At 40.9% G+C, this 20,000-nt stretch overlaps 1 protein-coding gene across 3 annotated transcripts in view; it reads left to right on the top strand.

Annotated features, from left to right (window-relative positions):
- BMPR1B (bone morphogenetic protein receptor type 1B) overlaps window positions 1-20,000 on the top strand; it is a 137,802-nt gene that overhangs the window by 56,997 nt on the left and 60,805 nt on the right. For all 3 annotated transcript variants that reach the window (XM_085897057.1, XM_085897058.1, XM_085897056.1), the window contains one exon: window positions 8,977-9,246. In XM_085897057.1, coding sequence (XP_085753183.1) covers window positions 9,180-9,246 — 67 coding nt within the window. In that variant the 5' untranslated portion in view covers window positions 8,977-9,179. The remainder of the gene's footprint in view (window positions 1-8,976; window positions 9,247-20,000) is intronic.

Below are 20,000 nucleotides of genomic sequence, written 5' to 3'. Positions count from 1 at the left end.
ATAAAATCCACATGGAGGCATATTCAATTAGAAGGGCACTCAGTAGAGCACATACCTCCGCCACGCAATGCCTGATCCACGAGAACATATCAGGCCCAATACATTTTTGAAATATCATGCTCTACAGTACTATATCATTGTTGGCCCTATCTCTCAATGGTGAAGAATCACTTTAAAAATTAAATAAGTCTCATATCCAGATCCGGTTTCGGATCTTCACCAACATCGAATCAATTTGTCCTTTTGACACACCCAACCTGCCCAACAAGTTTCACCGAATCCATCCACAACATTTTGAGATGTTGTGCGACATATCATTTTTGGCCCGATCTCTCAAGAAAATGGTGAAGAATCACTTTTAAAATTCTACTAGTCGTATCCGGATCCGAATCGTCACCAAAATCTATTCAGTTCGTCATTGTGGCACTCCGATCCAGTCTACAAAATTTCATCCAAATCCTTCCACAACTTTTTGAGATATCCTGTACACAACCAGACAGACAAGCCGGTAGGCGATGTGGGTGGTCGCTATCTAATTGCATACTAGTCATACAGTTTTTCACGGATCAGGCTGAATTTTTTTGACAAAGAGGTTCATTATAGTGCGCATAAAATCGCCGAAGCCGATTTTTGATTTTCCAAAAAATATATATTTTTCGTATTTTTTTCAAAAATTTCAAAGTCCCATTGCTGGGCAACGGTGATGTCCATAGCAACGGTGCTCAAAAGCATACATCTAGATCCTGGTATGAACCTACCAGTCAAGTTTCATCAAAATCGTTTGACTCCTCTGGCTTCCAGAGCTGTCCAATACATACAAACATACAGACGGAAAACCTAAGAATTACGGTAGTCTAACGACCACCCAACAAACAGACAGAAAGGGGTGAAAACAACGTCCTTCACCTTCGGTGGTGGAGCTAACAATCAACCATATTGGTGGCTGTTACCACTGCGGCTTCATCAGGGGCGGCAGGATTATATAACGGTAAAGTCGAGCTCCTTGCCTGTCAAGTTGTCATTACTTTACTTATCCACTTGAATCCTTCAAAACTGCCCTTCTGGTGCAATGCCATCCAGTGGTCGAGGAAAGGGTTGTATTTTGTCGAAAACGTTAAACCGGATGTCTCGTCCGTGTTGTGGACCTCAATTATCCCGTAAATTTCTCTAATAAGGTTTGACGTTTCCACCAATACGATTGCGACAATAATCCTACCATTATGGTAAAAAAATATATTGTGACGTATAAGTCCCGCAACATCGTAAGTGGATGTGACACCAAACATTAGAGCTGAATTGAGTCTCTACGGGAGTATCCGACTATTAAGGTGTTTATAGGCATCAAATTCATTGTATCCTCCGTGAAAAAAAGCTTGAGTTTCTCAGTGTTTTGCACTTGAAATATTTTTTACCAATGATCATCTTCTTCCTCTGTACCATGATCTCGTTTGTACAACTCACTGCATCGTGTTCATGTACTGCCGCACTCCTTGGAATGATTGGCCACCTCCGCACAAGTTTACTCTGTTCAAGAAAAAAAAAAAACCAGCTGTGTTTGACTGTTGTCATTTGCCTTTTTTTTGCTGTTTGGTCTTAGGTATTCATTCTTTTTCCTCCTCAAAACATTCCTTCTCTGTTGTCTCGATTTCTTTCTCCTCCTATCTTTCTTTATTACCCGAACTAAAAATGCATTACATTCAGACCACAGATGTTAGGATATATTCTAGACTGTGACATTGAACTGGATAGTTGTCGTATTATAATTTGTCAAGATGGAAACTTCTTAAAACCAAGAGGGTTGTAAATGTTTCAGGCTTGATGATGTGAGCTGTATTGCTGCCATGCTGCTTTAATAGAGTGTGCCTTTTATCATTGCATAAGGTAAATAGAAAAAATGATTTTAAAACCCGAGTCCTTAAAACCCAAATCGATTTTATCTCTGGTTGATAGTTTATGTTTTTGTGATGCTGACCAATACCCCACTGACATTTTCTGATCGATGTTTCACGCCTTTCCTCTTGCTTCATCCCAATATTTATGTTACATTTATGATGTATTTACATTTGTGTGAGGAGGAATAAGAATGCTGTATGTTAAGTTATGATTCAGTGTGTAACGAGAAGGGCACTCGGCGGAGCGCATACCTCCGCCCCGTGATGCCCGATCCACGAGAACATATCTACAGGAGCTCCAGATGGTTGTTATTGTTGTTGTGGTTCTTTTTGGGAGTCGATTTTTGAAATGTGAACCCATCGGTCGGACAGCTGCCAAACCCTACCCACATTTGGCGCTCGACTTTGCTTTTTATGATTATACATTTGCTGATTTGCTGATTATACACTGTCCAGGTTTGTTGCGTCAGATTTCCATTGGCTTTGTTTGGGTTGAGTGTTACTCACGATGAGAGACCCCGAAAAAGATAATCATATGTCAAATAATTTTTTTTTAATTAAAGTTTAATCAAGCCCATCAGCATGCACGGTAGGCAATACGCGTTCCCCAATCAGCCCTGTGACCAGATTTTGTCACAGGGTGTGACCACGGTGTGGTCATTCTTGTTTTACTCTGTCTGCCTGTCTGGCAATCAAACAAAATTGAAAATCATTCTAAACAGCAAACTTACTGTCTGGAGCGATATCATAAAGGACACAAACCACAAGCACAAATTACATATGAAACAAGGTGGTGTAAAAGGCGTAACGTCAATGGCGGTAAACTTCCATTAAAAAATATGTTTTTCGACGACATTTAAAATATTAATTTTATTTCGATTGAATTATATACCTTGAACACTGAAAGAATACAAATCGCCTTTTTGGCATTTTCAAAAACCCTCTTTCCATTTATCAGAACTTGTAAAAAAATATTGATGCTCTGAGGGCAGAGTAACTGTGAGAAAAGCTGAGAATCAACATTCCTGCATCTCAAGTCCTGAAGGCAGAATAACTGTGAGATTCTGCATCCTAATAAACATGGCAGCACCCAATGCTGTTTGTTTAGTGCATCTTGGCTTCCAGAATTGCTCTTTGGATGTGAGACTTGGACCCTGACCAAGGATCTGGGATGGAGACTTAATTCCTTTGGTACCAGGTCTCTTCGGAGATTCCTTGGCTATCGCTGGTCGGACATTGTGTCCAACGAGCGGTTGCTGAGAGAGACTCAAATGAGATTTGTTCCTTGCATGGTCCGTGAGCGTCAGCTGCAGCTGTATGGACATGTGGCTCGTTTTCCTGACGCTGATCCTGCTCACCAGATTCTCTCAGCGAGGGAGTCTCGTGAGTGGAGGAGGCCAATGGGCCGACCACGTGCCTCGTGGTTGCAGCAGGTTGATCGGAATCTCAAGGAGATTGGGATGTGTCAGGCATCTGCCTGGGGGATGGCTAGACGGACGCCCCTGGGGTACCGGCGGAAAGTGTACGCAGCGACGCGCTGCTCTGCTGCATGCTCCCATACCTGACCTGACCTTCCATTGAGCAGTACTTGGAAAAAATATTGATGCCCTGAGGGCATAGTAACTGTGAGAAAAGCTGAGAATCAACATTCCTGCATCTCAAGTCCTGAAGGCAGAATAACTGTGAGATTCTGCATCCCAATAAACATGGCAGCACCCAATGCTGTTTGTTTAGTGCATCTTTTTCTCCAAAAATTGTTTCAAAACAGTCATTTTTTTCTTCCGAGGAACATTGGCAGAAAGTTTATAATTGCGCAAGTGTATGGTTAAACTTCGATAGTGATGAAAAACGCATCTCAGCGGAGCATCGTCAGCTTTTGACCGCTCCATTTGACCCGTCGACTTTGTATGGTCGCCATAATGCCCGTTACACAAGGTGCATGAACAAAACAAACATAGATCGTGCCCAGAAACACAAATCAATCGTTCAGAAGACTCTTTCCACATCCTTTTCTCAAGAATATGCGGAGTCAAGTGTTCTATGAACTCTCTAGTTCGGGAAGACTTTCCTTTGAAACACACTTTGCAGTGCTTATATTGTGTTACATTTGGTTGTTATAACAGTTTTGTTATCCTCTCCCTAGGATGACCAACAATCAGATGTTTCTGTGACCTGACACAAACCAAAGTACATAATCAACATAACTGACTTGATAAGTAACATGGTGAGTCATCTTGTTATGGGCAACAAGTCTTATGCCCCTCTTCCTTATGACCCGCAAGGAAAAGCTTATCTCGTGTTATCAAACAATTCGAGCCATGATGGGCCCAGCGGAAGAGAAGGGCCTTTCTCGAAAGGGAGTCGGGCGAGGCGGATTTGGCATTGTCATGATGTCCATTTTTATTTCACTTAATATTTTAGGAGAAATAAGTTATATTGCCATTATTTGTAAATGATAAACTTTATATGGACTTGCACTTTTTCCTGGTACCTTATTCAAATCCATGAGTTGCCATCATGCTCACCTTGTATCCATTTTCTTTTTAAATTACGTTTTCATCAAGAGACCGTTTGTCAAAAAGGAAGATTCATTTGCATTCACATTTTATGAAAAGGGTGAGAACACGAAGCAGCGTTTCATCCAAATGCCTGGTATTGGCTTAATGGTTAGGGTGGTGGCCTTGGGATCCTAGGATCCTGAGTTAAAATCCCCCTCGGCTATTGAATTAATACGAGGTGGGGTTGACTCTGCCTGTCATCCTTCCGAGGTCGGCAAAATGAGTGCCAGCTTGCTGGTATCCTGTGTCGGAGTGGCGATCCGTCCAGGATTGTGCCCAATAGCCAAGGAGACTGTTTAGGCAGCACCAATGCTCTGCACAGAGTGTGGTCCTGATGAATGGATGGATTTCATCCATTCCAACTCGTGCTGCCACATATATTCAAACATTTTCCTAAATCATACGGATTCTTTCGGAAGTTGGGGAGACGTGTTGAGATGTTATTTAATTTAATCAGTGAAAGCAACTTGGGTCAGACCTGGCTAAATTGTGACATGTAAACATGGTTCAGTCCATGCCATGTTGAAAAGTGGCAGTTGATAGTCAAACAAATACAGTTTTGTCAAAGTAAAAATGAATTTCCTTGACTATACACCGATAAAATAAAACAAAACTCACTCTGAAGTGGCGTAATAGTCTGACTAGCTTTTTCTGCTTGCTTTATCCGATGAATGACTTGAAATTTTTTGCTGTCTGGTCCATTGTCCCTGCATTTTTCTGTAGGCACACACACACACGCGCACGCACACACTAGGCAAAATGAGCAGGTTTTTTTCGTTTATATGAGCATGTTTGGTTTTGGATTTTTCATGGACCTACCAAGCATTCTGTCTCGGGAGTACAGACACATCTCACACACAGGTGTTCACTCTCAGGACAGCCGTGAGAAGGCACTGGCAATGCATAATGGCAGAGTGCACATGGCATCATAGAACACCACCCATGTAAAGTATCCAATGTACCTGGCATATCTCAGGTTAAAATCCACAATGGTCAAGTCCATATGGATATGAAAATGTTTCATGGGAAACTGTCACCGTGTGCGTTTGGCTCGACTGATGTCGACCTGCAGCCATGGTTGTGGACCCAGCATTTGGAGAGGTTGTGGACTGAAAGGGTCGAAACCTTGAAGAAGAACAGCACAGATGATGATTCGAGCAATCGGATAATCCATCAATTGCTTACAAATTAATGAGATTCTTGCCTTCAGGTAAATAACTATTTCAACGTTTGAAATTAGGATATAGTTAAGTATCAAGTGTTGTTGAACGAGTTTCATTGATAACATTCTTCATATGATAATATAATGATTTAGGAATAGCTGTTACTGTTCAACAAAAAATTGGATTGGTGAGAAACAGACTTTAGGAAAAAATGTGTGTGTGAGTATGTGTGTGTGTGTGTGTGTGTGTGTGTGTGTGTGTGTGTGTGTGTGTGTGTGTGTGTGTGTGTGTGTGTGTGTGTGTTGCATTTTTACCAAATATGGAGAAAACAACCTATCTCTCTCTCTCTCTCTCTCTCTCTCTCTCTCTCTCTCTCTCTCTCTCTCTCTCTCTCTCTCTCTCTCTCTCTCTCTCTCTCTCTCTCTCTGTCTCTGTCTCTGTCTCTGTCTCTGTCTCTGTCTCTGTCTCTGTCTCTGTCTCTGTCTCTGTCTCTGTCTCTGTCTCTGTCTCCCTCTCTCTGTCTCTCTCTCTGTCTCTCTCTCTGTCTCTCTCTCTGTCTCTCTGTCTGTCTCTCTGTCTCACACACACACACACACACACACACACACACACACACACACACACACACACACACACACACACACACACACTTTCTACGAACAGATCTAAGATGCATATCTTCAATCATAACAGTTGTCGAGTAAGGTGGAACAAGATTCCATCTTTATCCTCTGGATACATACATCATCCTCAGTCAGTTCCATTGTTCTGTCGACTGAACATTTTTCATTTGGAATTTCCCGATATACCATCAGCCAGAGGGGATAACGTACATGTACCCAGGACTGTGGAGGTTATATGGGGCCGTGGAGTATCTTGAATTCCCTTACTCGACTCTCCCTTTATTCTTTCCCATCACGGCTAACTCCTTTTCAACTTCCTCCCCACACCTCCCCCCAATCCTTCCTCCCATGTCCCATCATTCACCCACTATTATTCTCTGCCCCTCGTTTTCGTTTTGTGTGCTCATTAGCAGCTGTGTGAATCTAGCCAAGAGAGTGCGACCCATTGCCCCATTCTTTGGCTGTCCCCCTTCTCATTAACGCCTGCACTTTCTTGCTCCAGTGATCCTGCTGTGCTCATCTCCTTCCCACAGGATCTCCTCCCCACTCCTGGTTTTCAAAGCTAAGTTTTGTTGAAAAGCAGCAAAGTGCATAATCGCTTATAGAAAAATCTGTTCACATTTTCAAACAAGCTCCTTGCCCTTGGGGCAAAAAACACTCCCCTCCCTGCTCTCTCCACACCTTGCTTTCGCAAAGGTGCAAAGCAGGGACAACCCAAATCTGAAATCCAGATTTTGCAACATTGAAAATGTCTTCATTATATTCTTTTATCTTTACCCAAACACACTTTCCTTAAATGTACAGTATTATCCTCTAAATCGAAATCATGTATTGTTCATGAGTTAGAGTTGGTGTTGACGGAGTGGGCCCGCAGGATGGCATACAGGTACACACACTCACCTCTGAGCCATTTACCCTGGTTTTGAATCTCGGTTCAGCTACAAACTGTCACCCTGGTGTCTTAATGCAGGCAGGGCGAAGCATCAATGTGTGTGCTGTCCCTCCGGATGGACGTTAAACGGACATCCTGTCTGCCAGCATCAGTTGATGGACGTTAAAGATACCATGGTGTCCTTCACGAAGAGTATGTGAGCTATCACCGACATTCTGGCTAAATTCCAAGTTCCTGTTCTAACCTACAGATGGCATGATTGCATTAGCAGCACAGCCACACCCTCAGCCAATGATGCAACTTGCAGCCTTGTACTGCATGCGAAAGAAGAAGAAGAAGGAGGTGTTGGCAGCTACCTGTGGCTTGCATGTTGACTTTAAAAGTTTTTAAAAGACATAGATTCATTAATATTTGCACAATATTCAAATAATATAACAATAGCCACAAAAATTACAGTAATATAAACGACTTCCCCATTATTTTGTCATAGATTTGCAGCATGCGTCACTGATAACTGCACATTGTTGATTAAAGGTCTTACCTTGATTATATTAGTTATCACCATCATCTCTTTATTTCAACATTCACTTTGCTCTGCAGTAGAGCAAAGTTGGGAAAGATATCCCATACATCCAGATGTATGAACTCTCATCAGTGCATTTGTTCAATATTCTGTATAAATATACTGTTCAATATACAATATACATTTGTATAAATTCCCTGCTTTCCTTCCTGAAAGTCCCTGTAATGTCCATCTTGTATTCCCCATGTTCCCCACTCCATCCCTCTCCCTTCCACAGATCTCCTAATTTCTCTGTTCCCCACTGTTTAGTCCTTCCCACTCCTGCCCCTCTTGTCTCATGCCCCCCCTTGCTGTGCGTTGTGTGTTAGCTCTCATGTGAGCCTCGACAAGGGATACATATATATATATATATATATATATATATATATATATATATATATATATATATATATATATATATATATTTCAGTTGTCTTGCAAAGCAGCAGCCAGAGAGGCCGCCAGACTCAGGTGCAGACGTTCAGACTACTAAACGGACACAACTAGGACCGAGGGTGTTATACAGGGAGCGGGGGACATCTTGCACACTTTATATTTCTTCAATCATTTTTTTTATATATCCATGACTTCATTGTCTGTTTTGTGCTGATACAGTTGATGACTCATTGAGTTTTCAACATTTTGTGGATTCATTGAGGTTTTGTGTGGACAGACATTGGAATTCAGATCGTGGGTGGCATGATTACAGCAGTATTTCAGAAGAAGTTCATTAATTGTTGATTTCCCCTCTCATTTTCACTCGCTTCTTCGCTCTCTTGTACTCGATCAACTCTTTTTCAATTTGCAATTTCGCTCAATCACCTCCAGTGACGTTTCGCTGCAACTGAACTCAAATGCACCTCTTAATCGACATCTTTGCGATTAAATCCGACCTGGGCCATTCGTCCACGCAGCCAGTCATCATCATCCTCGGCTACGAATGGAAAAGCTCAATGTGCCGAGCCTTAGACCTCCTAATAACAGGACCTTGTATTATCCCCAGCCTTGCTCAGCGGCGCGAACTGTCAGAGCGGTGCTGACAGCATGGGTTTCAAGTTTCCAGCTCTTTGCCTTCTTGCGAGGGAACCAGTTTTTTTACTTCATCAAATTCCTTTTTGTACTTATTCATTTGTGCGGTGAATCACTCAAATGCAATTCTGCCCTCGATGTGGGAAACAAGTGTACAACCAATATATTTCACACTAATCCTGCATATTTCTTTTACCTTTGTTGTTTCCAGTGACATTGATTTCCAAATATGTTCTGTTTTTCTTCTTCTTTTCCAGGTTCATTTGTGCGGTGTTCTCATCTTGAACTCCATATTTTGTCCACCACGTTTGCACATCGAACACTCTGCCTCATCCAGTTGACATTCGCCAAAAGCCACTGGCATCCCGCGTCCCTTCCAACATCCTGTCGATCACTGCACCACGCTGGCCTCCCCCCAAAAGCAGCACCCTGAGGAGGAAGGCTGGAGGACTGGGCAGTGATGAGGCCTTGGCAAGAGTTGTGGAGCTTCGGTTTTAGCTTGGTGGTTGTGCTCGGTGAAGCCACTGGTGAGTTGTATGAGGAAATTTGTTTTTTTTTCTTCTTCTTATCATGCCATATCCGGTGTCACAAGTAACTGGGCACAATCTGGAAATGCCTTCAGATGAACAAAAGCTGCAGCTCAGCATTTGTTTGATAGCACATCAGTAGCAGGTCAAACAGCTCACAGGCAGCTGCTCCAACAGAACACTGCTGATCACTCTGCAGATGGAATGAGACGGTAATGCTCTTAATCAAACACAAATGCACGCAAGGAAACTTTACCATGAGGCATGCCAACGTCCACAGGAAAAATGCTACAAGAGCGATGAAAGGCAATAATGCACATCGTTGGTGTCTTTAATCGCACGATTTGCTGTAGAATGTATTGTCACATACCAGGTCTTAATACCCAAGCTCTCTGCAAACAGGCTCTTTGAAAGAATGGCGGAGTTGTCATGTCAGTTATAAAATGATCGAGTGCAACGTGCCTAACTGGCTCATTCTGTGCAGGTGATTGCAATTTGTGGGGAAATGAAATGGGCAAGGAACCACAAGAAGGACCTGTTTTACAAAATATATACTTCAATTTCTGTTTTTATATACAATTTCAATTCACCGTGTACACAGACATTTCTTCAGGATATATACACACAGTACATACACATGCATACCACATAGTTCGACATTAACGGGCACCCAGAGCACCTAATTTAAGCGTTTGGCACCCAAATTTTACAAGTGGTTGGGTTTTGAATGCCTGGATGGGCACCCTCAAAATTGCTTCATGAACTTAAATTTTGAGCCAAAATTTACAATCGCCATGATCAGAGCGTAATGTAAACATTTTTGAAACCCAGCAATGTAAACACGTTCACGAGCTCACCTAGTTCTCTCATTTTGATCTTGCACAGTTTCCTGGTTCAGTTTCTTCATTAAAAATATGCAAATGAGCTTTTTTGGGGGTATTCCAAGAATGCCAGGGGTGAAAATGAATCATACTAGCAGAAGGCACCTGCAAATATCAAGTCGGCCATTGGTCCGTGATAACTTATTGGCCCCCACCCTCTGACAAGATTGGAGACGGGGGACATTAAAATGAGCTCCCTCCGACCGTTTCACAGATTATAATTATCCCTCCATGTACTTTTGTGTCCGTGATATTTCAATTAAAAATATATATATTTACTTTTATATACAATGTCAAGGCTCATATAAGTGCAAACACACAGAACAACAAGGGGAGCAAGGAGACAAGAGGAATGGGAGAGGGAATGACAAAACAGTGGGGAATTGACACATGAGGAGATCTGTGAAAGGGAGAGGGATGGAGCGGCGTACACGGGGTAAACAAGATGGACGCCAAAGGGACTTTCAGGAAGAAAAGCTGGGAAAATGAAGGAGGTGGGTTTGGGGTGGATTAACGGGTGTGTAATGGTTTTGTCATGGGAGAAGATAAGAGATGGTGAACATTTAGCTTTCATATTGCTGATATCTATTCCTCATGACATTATCTCAAACTGATTAGATCACGGATATGATTGGCTGAATTATGTTGCCATGGCAACGGTCTCAGTGGCTTGGCTTGTATCCGTGATATTTGAAAAACCGTTCAAGATTTAGCTCTCTTATGACACAGATCTATTCCTCATAAAACTCAAAAGGCAGGAGACCGAATGTATCAGATCCTTGTTAAACTTAATCTTTTCATAATAACAGTGACATGAAACCATTTTTAATGTCAACTTACAGGGAGATATTACAAATATAACTGGAAAGAGCAATCAGAGATTGCAGACCTTCACCAGGACTTGTTTTGTGTGGTGTTTGTGTTCTGGTGTGTTACGTAATTCATAAGAGACATAATTAGAACTGCCACTTTGTAACTGCTGCCAGTGATGTCCGTGTACCAAGACGTCCCGCTTTAATCGGACACCTGACCCTGACCTATGACGTTTTTAAAAATTATTATTCAGTTGACTTTAGAATGATATTCAAATAAATTGAATTCAAATCAAATGGAAGACCAAAGAGGTACAGTCCGACATTGGAGTAATCAGAAGGAACTCGACCAAGGAAAAAACAAAGATGAAGTAATCAGGATGAACCTGGACAGGATTCACATTTCAGCTGCGACTCGTCTTCCCTCAAACCCATCCAGGCACAGCCAAGTGAACCTTATTCAAACAAAAAACTCAGATCAAGAAATTAAATAATTCCAGCTGCCAGACCATGTGTCTGATCAAGTTGAAATTTAAAACATGTATTTCCCCCATCACCACCAGATCATAATTGTGAAGCTTCATTTTGATTGATTAATCGGTCCCAGAGAAAACATAAATATTTTTCTTAAATCCAATATGGCTGCCAAACCATGTGACCTTTCAATTATTCCTTAAAAAACTTGTACACCCAAGGCTTGGGGAACATTTGTGTGAAGTTTCCCCTCAGCTTGTCCAGTCATTTTGGAGAAGATTTTTTGGAGGTTTTAGGGTAAATCCAATATGGCTGCCAAACCATCTGACCTATGACATCCTATGTGTGAACCTTTTGTTCCTCATGGATAGGCGGTCATACTATATGTGTAAAATTTCGCCTCGATCTGTTTAGCCACTTCAGAGAAGATTTTTGAATGTTTTTTTTTGAATAAACAATATGGCTGCCGAATCATGTGACCGATGACGTCATCATTTTTATTTTCTGAGGACCATTTTATCCCCAGATGACCCTCAAAAATGTTCGTACTGATTAAATGTAGCGTTATACATATGCAATTATAACGTCATAACGAAGGCACCTATGATGTCATTATAAATCACACTTAATCCCCATGAGGAGTACTTGCCGTGTGCCAACTTTCTATTTTTTCCTTGGTGTGGTTTCAGAGATACAGAGGTCCAATTTTTTTCAGTTTTTAGCCGCGTCTCGCGTAGCGAACGTGGCTCTAAGAGAGCTTCGCGTTGTTGTTGTTGTTGTTGTTGTTGTTGTTGTTGTTGTTGTTGTTGTTCTTCTTCTTATTATTATTATTATTATTATTCTTATTCTTATTATTATTCTTCTTATTATTATTCTTATTCTTCTTCTTCTTCTTCAGACAAAACCTTTAGGACTCGGCTGTTTTATATACTGGATCCGGATCTCCTTAAATACTAAACACCTGTACACATCCTTGCATTGACGGTGCCTTTTGAGAGCGTCTATCATGAACTTTTAAATATATTCCGACATTTGCTTTAAAGTTTCGAAAAGTTCACGTTACTATTTTAAGATTATTCCATTTAATGTGTTGTAATTTCATAAATACACGATTTTCTCGTCATGAACAGGAGCCTCCATGACGGGTCTCGCTATTGGCTCCATCAAGGCACGTGACGAAATATTGGAAGTTGTTGTTATTGCCTTTAGGACGTGGCTCTTGGACACATTTGTCCTTGCTTCCAACATGGCTACCACACCCCATGACCTATGACATCATAATAATCATCACAACATTCTCCATGAGTGGTCATTCCTCTGGTGAAAAATTTGTCTCAATTTGACAAGCGGTTGTGGAGAAAAACACTAAAATTCTGTGCAGACAAACAAACAGACAAAAGGACCCAAATGGAATACCCTCTCCTTTGGTGAGGGTAATAATATCAACACACATCAATCCCCCCCCCCCAACCACACTCCCCATAAGAGTAAAGGGCACCCAAATAAGGCCAGACTATATCTCTTAAGATAAATCGGAGGAATGAGCAAGAAAAGACTTTAAACTCGGCCTCGTGCCTGCAAAAACAAAAAATGTTGAGATTCTGGCAGAAAGTGGAGAGGAGAATGTTCGTGATGCAGCAGGATGAGGACAAGTTGAAAACGGTCGAGAGGAGAGAGCGCCGTCGTGTTCGGCCTATTCATCAGTGAGCTCGACCGGTGTCTCCACCAGTAACATTACAGTTACAGGGTCTGATTGTGGGACTTCCTTATCCCAAGAAGCAGAGTGATTATGAGAATAGATGGGAAATAAAATTCCAAGCAGCATGGAAGGCCAAATTCCAGTGGCTCGAATACGACACAAAGAATGACAAAATGTTCTGCGACGTATGTGGGAGCTATCCGGCACTAGTGGATATATTGAGGCCCTTCTTCACCAAGTCAACGAACCTCAGGAGAAGCAATGTGAACAAGCACAATGACTCCAAATATCACCCTGAGTTCACCATTGTGAAGACACTTGCAGTGAGTGTAAGGGCTGTGTCCTTTTTACATCGTGATGATGAAGTTCAATCAAAATAAATGTCTTGCTGTTCTTTTAGAAATGAATATTTTCTGTCTCACTCTATTAAACTACAACAGCATTCAGTTGAGTGCATACCTCCGCTGGGCTGAACAATTTACGTTTTGTATCCCGCTGATAGGCCGGCTCTGCAGCGGACCTGAACCAAAATCTAATCAGCTTGTTCTTGTCACCTACTCGACTCATCCATCAGGTTTTGTCATACCCCCACAACGTTTTTAAATATCGTGCTATATGTCGTTTTGCCCGCATCTCTCGATGGTGGAGAATCACTTTAAATTGTATCCGGATTTTCACCAAAATCCGAATCGATGGGTTAAACACCCAACCTGTCCACCAAGTTTCTTCCGAATCCGTCCAACTTTTTGAGATATCGTGCTATGTATCAATCTTAGTCCCATCTTTCAATGGTGAAGAATGACTTTTGAAATTCTCGTATCCGGATCCAGATCTGGATCTTCATCAAAATCTCATCCATTCGTCCTTGTCACACATCCAACCTGCCCACCAAATTTTGTCTGAATCCGTCGATAACTTTTTGAGACATCCTGCTCACAGACACATAAACAGACGTGGGTGAAAACAACCTCCATCCACATTTGCCTTTGTACAAAGATAATTTTTAATGTGTGCAATAAGTTTCAAATTTATCTGTTGCATATCCTCTCCTTATGTTACATTGTCTGTTTCATTCCCACACAAAATTTTCAGTCGATCACCTATGCAGGATTCACCCATTTGCCGCCATGCCCTTAATAACTGCATTTGGTGTTGCTGCTCGAGTGGCAGCGAGCCTGGTACATAAGACCAGGTTTTCCAGCCCCTCCCTCCTCTTCCCTTCCTGTCTGTCATTAAAATCCCTTCGACAGCTTCGAGTTCTATGAATGTGACCCCCCCCCATATTTTTCGAGTCGTTATGCATCTGACTCATCTGTTCTTCCCGGCCTTTCTTTGCTTCTCTACGAAGCACTTTTCTTCACATCTGCAAGCAGTTTCCCAGTGATCGGAACAGCTAGGGTGAGTGCTAGTCTGTATTGCGAGTGCAGAAGGTGGGAGGGGACTGGGGATAGTGCTCTGCACCCTGTTGTCTGACCATGGACTGACGGAAGAAAGGGGCTGGGGATCCATTGAGAATGACTTGAATTACAAGCAAAACAGTTCATGGGTAGCATCGGCAGCTGTGGAATAGATTGTGGGTCCTTTTTGAAACCAAACGGTCATTGAACGGTCACATTAGTGTTTAAGCTCAAGAAACCAAGCCCTGGTGAACTCCATAAATTCTTTTTATATTAATTTAGTCATTCTTATGACAATATTTATTGTTGTGGTTCTCATGAGCATTATATTGTCAAGTATTACTGCAACTATAAATGCAACCTTTCTTGGTTGTCCTATACTATTGTGACTATTTCACATGATGTAGTAATAATAATAATGGTCATTTGACGCTCTGAATGCCACGGCAGAATTACCAGGACATAATTTTCTTATAAAGCAAATATAAACCGAGTTTTTTTTTATTTTTTATTGTTACAATTTTCAAGAATCATGTTTCTACCTTTGGAGCCATTCCTCTCACCGAGTTCTACTCTGTTTCTAAAGGAAGCCAGAAGTAGGTAGCTGCGGTATCTGTGGTCAACAATGTCGCTGTAATGATTCATAAAGGAAACAAACTTTAAAGTCCAGCTTTACTTTTGATAGCTTGCAGTGTTGAGCGCAATGGAGTAAATGCTAACAGTGATTTTGGGGCAAAATATTCATTGTTACAAACCTTTCAAAAGGAACGACTCGCAAAGAGTTCTCCCCTCGAGGTGTGGGAATGAACTTGCCTTTTACTGATGTGGTGATGGAAGCAATGGCCCTCTGTTGAGGTTTTTGGTGTGAGTTGAGTGTTATGTCTTTCATTTCTCCACATCAACGCTTCTTAACCTCGATCGCTTTGCCTTTCTCTTCCCATATCTCTCTGAGCGCCTTGGTCTGGGGGAGTACACAGGAGGATGGGGTTTCTTCAGAAACCAAAAATCCTTTCCCACCCTCCTTTATCCTCCCGACATTCTGGACTTTGTCTATCTTCTGTCCTTTTTTTTTTTTCTTCCCTCCCCTTTTAAACCTGAACTCTTGCTCTTGCATGTCCTGCATTCTGCAGTTCAGACACATCTGTTCTCCAACCACAGCTAACTCGTCTTTCTCAAGACTGGCTGTAACGCAAGCTTGCACCATTATCCTAGGGGGTTGTTGTCTTTGTTTCATTTATTCTAAGTAAAGATTTCTATTCTTGGTCCTGAGGGAAACATTTTTTTATGACATTTTGCAAAAAAAAAATTCTCGCTTTATATTTTCAAGCTGACTTTGGTTGTTCATTCCACTTGCACATTCACTTACAGGTAACTACATGATTATGATAATGATAACAATGATCGTGAGCATTAATCTCATGATACTTTACAATGACAACGACAAAATTATTATTTTCGAAAATATGTTAATTGTTGGTGGGAAGGCTCTAAAATTAGTTCACTGAGAGATTTTGCAATCCAAGGCAAAGTAGAAAGGACTTGTCCATGATCTGCCGAAGGAAATAGAATGGGCTTTGCTTGCATGTAATCACTCTTTGCTTGGGAAACTACGCATGATTTGCCAACACCATGAAGCCCTGACATCATCCCGAGTGGTTTCATGGTGTATCCATTCAATGGCAACAGACATCAGAGGCTTTGAACTCTTTGGTTGTTGTAATATCTAAAACCATTGCCACCTGCACTGCAGCTAACTGTCTGGTATGTAAAGAAATTTTTAAAATGCAAACAAAAAGTTTCTCCTTTTCAAAAAGTTTTTGAACTAAACACATGACTTTTTATTCCAATGCCATCGTTAAACTCACTCGCAACCTGGAAGAAATGAGTGACATTGCTTGGAAATGACATAGAAAAGTACGATTATAAATCTTTGACGAGATTCACTGTTGCAGGACACCTTTATGCAAGTGTCGACACTCATGGAAGCACAAACCGACGGAGGGCAAAAAGGGTCAACAAACAGAAAGTGGGGTAAAAGGAAACAGGAGGGCAAAGAAAATTCCTTCATAGTTATTGGAAAAAACAAACTTTTTGACTCTTTCTCATGCAGCAAAATATCAACAAAAACATCGCATGGAATTTCGCAAATGCACGTTCAAATGTCCAGCCTGTTTTGAGGTTTATGGTTGGAACAAGTGGTGTGAGAAAAGTGTAGAAGAAATAAATAAACAACCTTCAAATTAAATAACACAATACATGTCTGCCATCTAAAACTTAGCTTACGCGTCCCGAAAAGGTAATATTTATCGGCTCAATGAAACTATCACATCAAACACAAAACGCAACTTAACTTTACGAACTCTACACTTGGAAATTATCATTTTTGTAACATTACATTATTTGATCATTTTCACATTAATATCATAACCAAGTGAAGTATACAGTAAAGTGGTGTATTATGTTTATTGTTTCTCTTTTTTTTTTTTTGCATCGTCTTGGCCTCTGATTTCCATTTGTCAGATATTCCAAAGGACAGCGACTCCTGTTTCTTATTTACCTTAACAATCACCTGTTCCATGTCACAGATGAGCCCATTGAGTACCGTTTGATACTTCCCTCCAGTGACAGACAGGATGCAGCTGCAGCTGCTTATATCTTTCTTGCTCTCTCGCTCTCTTCCTCTCTCTCTCCTTTTCTCTTTCTGTTTCTCTCTCTCTCTCTCTCTTTCTCCCCCCTCATAAATGTGGATGCAATCATTGCAAAACCTGCACTGATTTTACTGCCAAAACCTAATTCCATAGGCGACGAGTCACGCACAGATCGTATAACATCATTAATCCTCACGAGGTCTCTCTTTCATGCAAAACCTCCAATGTTATCTATTGTTTGCTAACATGTAAAAACTGTGCACTTCAGTAAATTTGAGAGATACTGTCCTATACAGCACATAAGCCACTGCTGAATGGCCACAGATCAGGAACGACATCTTCAGATTTCGGTCATGGTGCCCTTTGTTGACCACTCACTTTCCTACAGGTAATAACGGTTGAAATGAAAGAATAGAAGATTAATGTTTAAATATATTGAAAACCTGAATATCAGATTTACTTTTTCATCATAGACAAAGTAATTCAACAAGAAATTGGAGGCAACTACGATAGAACTTCTCCTGTAACTGGAGCAAGAGATGAAATACTAGAAATAAGAGATGGTCAATTCTAAAACAAACTAGAAGGGCACTTGGTAGAGCGCATACCTCTGCCATGCAATGCCTGATCCATGAGAACATATCTGGCCCAATACATTTTTTAAATATCATGCTATGTATTGTGTTTGGCCCTATCTCTCAATGGTGAAGAATCACTTAAAAAATTAAATAATTATCGTATCTGGGTCCGGATTCGGATCTTCATCAAAATCAAATATATTCATCCTTGTCACACACCCAACCTGTCCCCCAAGTTTTGTCCGAATCCGTCCACAACCTTTTGAGATATTATGCTATATATGGTTTACCCATTCTCTCAATGGTGAAGAATCACTTAAAAAAATATTGGATCTGGTTCTGGATTTGGATCATCGCCAACATTGGACCAATTCTTTCTCGTCAAACACCAACCTATCCACCAAGTTTCGTCCAAATCCATCCACAACTTTTTGAGATATCGTGCTATATATCGTTTTTCGCCCCTTCACTCAATGGTGAAGAATCACTTTAAAAATTCTAGTTACCAGATTCGGATCCGGATCTTCACCAAAATCTAATCAGTTTGGCCTTGTCAAACATACAACCTGTCCATAAAATTTTCAACTGAATCTGTCTGTAACATTTCGAGATATCCTGCACACAGACAAACAGACAGACAGACAGGGGTGAAAACATAACCTCCTTTCACCTTTGGTGGTGGAGGCAACAAAGCTTTGCAAACGCTTTATATGCATGCACAAAAAGAAAAACACCTTAAATACGGCAATGCAAACTTCTTCGGGGGAGACATTGATTCAATGGCAGAATAAACTGAAATATGACATCCATTTTGAAGTAATTTTCGATGTGATTGGTCTCAAAATCGACAAATTAAAGCGAGAAAAAGTGATGCTTTTAATGATGGATAAATAACTTTGGACAATAAATATTGAAATGATGGAAAGGTATTGTAACAACAAAACAACAGGGAAAAAAAGCAAAACTCAAAGAACATCCTTGAATTGTAGATACTCTTTGACCAGTAATTAGAAACAAAATATTAAATAACAAATACATATTGAGCTCATTAAGTGGAGTACAGAAAAATAAAATAAACAACCTTCCGAAGGGTGATTGTAATTTATTCACATTTCAGACATTCACATCACAATCATGCAATTACACTGGTTACATGACAATAATACATGACAAATATGCTGCAAAAAAGTAACTAAAAAGCAACTAATTACGCCGAATACAGACCGATCATCTGGAAACGAGTTATAGAGGAAATAAATCGTGTTTTAAATGAGTGGACGATGAAACAAGTGTGGAATCCATTCAAATGAATTTGTTCAATAGAGGAAAAATGTACAAAGCCAAGTTAAAAACAAACTCCAAACCCTAAAACAGAAGATTAAATAAGATGATCCCAAGTCAGCGTCAAATGATCCTCGATACAGAAATAGAACGGCGATGACATAGCTTGTGAAAAGCAATGCTTACAATTTCTTAAATGACTGTAGCCCTTACAATGCTGAACATGATCTCACATTTAAACAGTGATGAAACAGTTGTTTCATACACCAACAGGGTATAGGATGCAAATGCTATGTTTGTACGCACACTCGCTACTCAGCAGCTGTCTGGCTTGGGTTTGAATCCTGACTGAGCAATACACTGTTTCACAAACACAATAATTCGCCAATGCGTGTTTTGTCCCTCAGACGGATGTTAAACTTGACGTCCCATCTGCCGGCATAGTTGGTGGATGATAAAGATGCCACGGTGTACTCCATGAAGAGTAGATGAGCTATTGTCGGCACCCTGAACAAATTACAAACTCCTGCCCTCACCACTGCTGGGAGAGGGATAACAAACCACCCAGTATGACCCCAGGCCAGAAACTGCTTCAGCAGAACTAATGCTCTGTATCAGAATCATATATATATATATATATATATATATATATATATATATATATATATATATATATATATATATATATATATATATATTGTTACGAATTTGGGAATTTGATTGCACACAACATACAGGTTCCTTTAGTCAGCTACGTCGATAAGTGCTTGTTCCCGAGATAGCTCACCTTCCATTGTTTAAATGTTCAGAAATCGATAAGATGTGCTGCGGATCAATTTAATAGTTAGGGAACGAACAATGGAGACATCCCTCCCCCTCTTCTGCGTAGAGGAAGAAGAATCCTGCCGTCCCATGATTCATGATGTCAACAACTCCCTCCCACCCGTGGTTGAGCGGGGGATGGATCACGAGGGCATGAGTCAC

The sequence above is a fragment of the Eptatretus burgeri genome, chromosome 10 (genome assembly GCF_056783735.1).
Source record: "Eptatretus burgeri isolate ZD-2024b chromosome 10, Ebu_testis_v1, whole genome shotgun sequence".
Lineage (NCBI taxonomy): Eukaryota > Metazoa > Chordata > Myxini > Myxiniformes > Myxinidae > Eptatretus > Eptatretus burgeri.
Note: the sequence above shows the minus strand (reverse complement) of the source record. Positions and strands in the feature narration are given on the sequence as shown.